Source organism: Triticum dicoccoides, unplaced genomic scaffold, assembly GCF_002162155.2.
Source record: "Triticum dicoccoides isolate Atlit2015 ecotype Zavitan unplaced genomic scaffold, WEW_v2.0 scaffold175146, whole genome shotgun sequence".
Taxonomy (NCBI): Eukaryota; Viridiplantae; Streptophyta; class Magnoliopsida; order Poales; family Poaceae; genus Triticum; species Triticum dicoccoides.
Window position 1 is genome coordinate 1 of NW_021223334.1, and position 1,870 is coordinate 1,870.

Here is a 1,870-nt window from a genome sequence, read left to right on the forward strand (position 1 = left end):
GGGGGGTGGTTTAGGGGAGGGCGGGGCGGCGAGGCGGTCGCGGGAGGCGGGGGCCGGCGGTTAGGGCTGGGCTGGATCGGCGGTTGAAGACGGGAAGAAGAGACGGGAGGTTGAAGACGAACAATGTAGGTTGAATTTTGATCTAACGGTTGAGACAGGAGGAAGAGAATCGACTGACCCTTTCTACAATTTCAATCGACTGTCGCCTAGCCTCTCCCAGAGATGAACCTATGACGAATCAAGTGCCTATATACATGTAGACATTGTACATTCCAGAAGATAGTGCCTCCATAAATCCTCAGCGCCACACATACCGCATGAACTCGTAGTTGATGTTTTCTGATGGCAATGCACGTCCTCAGTGGGCAATGTTTAGCTAATCTCCACAGAAACGTTCTAACTTATCCTATTCATGAGATAAATGTGCTCGATCCTGGTAATCCTTAGGGCTGCGATGCACGTGGGCTTCGATCTGATCAAAGAATAAATTGGCCCACAATCCAGAAATGGTTATGGTACAAAAATAGTTCTAATACTTCCTCCAAAAAGCAAAAAGTGAGGCTAAATTCAGTTACTACATACGCTCGTATAAGCAGCCGCTTCAGGCAGCTTGGAACACAGAGATAATTTATATATAAGATTTGAACATTTTTCTGTATATTGTTACATACACTCACCATCAGTTCCTTATCTGGATATGATCTATCTAAAGACAGGATCTCGAGAAAATGCGTTTGTAAAACTGCTGTTCCATTTTGTTGGCACACAAGCACAACACAGGTTCAGGTTTTGTTGACAACTTGACATACTCACACCTCATGTTAAGAATGAATGCTGGATCAGGTGATATTTTCTGCAATGTGCAAACGTTTCCCCAAGAAGTGAAAACAGAAGCCAGAAATAGACAGGAGCGGAAATCTTGATACAAATTCGAGAAAACTACACACCAATGTTCAACCTTCTTTATACAATACTAATGAGAAACCATACACGACCGTAGCGGATACAACACTCTGACACACAGCTCTTGCTGAATGGGAATTTCACTCCTGGCACAGTTTTAGCAGGTTTGAACAACGATTTCGGTGGTACATATAGCAGTAGTGATGGTGATGTATACATCTCCATATTTTACAACATCAGTGCCGCATTCTAAGCAGCAACTAGTGTGGTCACGGCCGGAACCTGGACTTGCCCTGGAGTGGCCAGCTGACTGATGTTCGCCGGACGAATCCGGCCGCTTGCGAGCCCGGCAGTCAGGTCCTCCACTTCCACTTTCAGCACGTCTCGGCGGTTGCCAATGTCACCTGCATACCTGCTGACACAGTACACCCCGACAGCCATCACCGCCACTCCATAGATGTTCGTGGTTACTAGGCGGAAAGGGGTCGAAACCACAGCAGCAAGAGGGCCGCCGATGATGGACACAGCCTGCCCACTCTGCCCGAGCCCGACGTTGCCTTGCTCAGCCACAAGCAGACCAGTCTTGCAGTATATAGCAAAGTCTTCGCAGTTGTTCTTGAACAGGCTGTAGCACCTGAAACCATTGGTCAACAAGTATTTGGCACGTCGGACAACCACCTCGTCAGGATCAGTGGCAGCAAGTGTGCAGATCCCGCAAGGAAGAAGAATGAGTCCATGAAGAAGACAAACAGACGTAGTCGAACGGAACCTCACAAACGCGACGTTATCGGAACTAACCCGAAGAAGCAATGCCGGAAAGAAGCAAACAACATAGTAAACAACCACCACATAAGCATGGCACGATGCACAAACAAGTATGATGTATGTCCGGTTTAAAGAGGCATGACATGGCAAAGTGCAACAAACAAAATTACAAATTAAGTGGAGCTCAACATGCAACTCCGTT

At 47.1% G+C, this 1,870-nt stretch overlaps 1 protein-coding gene across 1 annotated transcript; it reads right to left on the reverse strand.

Annotated features, from left to right (window-relative positions):
* Nucleotides 1-901: 901 nt before the first annotated feature.
* LOC119344595 lies at nt 902-1,623 on the reverse strand (the record flags this gene model as incomplete). The annotated part of the gene is made up of 1 exon (XM_037614987.1): nt 902-1,623. A coding segment is annotated over one exon (471 nt), but the record flags the coding sequence as incomplete, so codon positions are not given.
* Between the last annotated feature and the right edge of the window lie 247 nt (nt 1,624-1,870).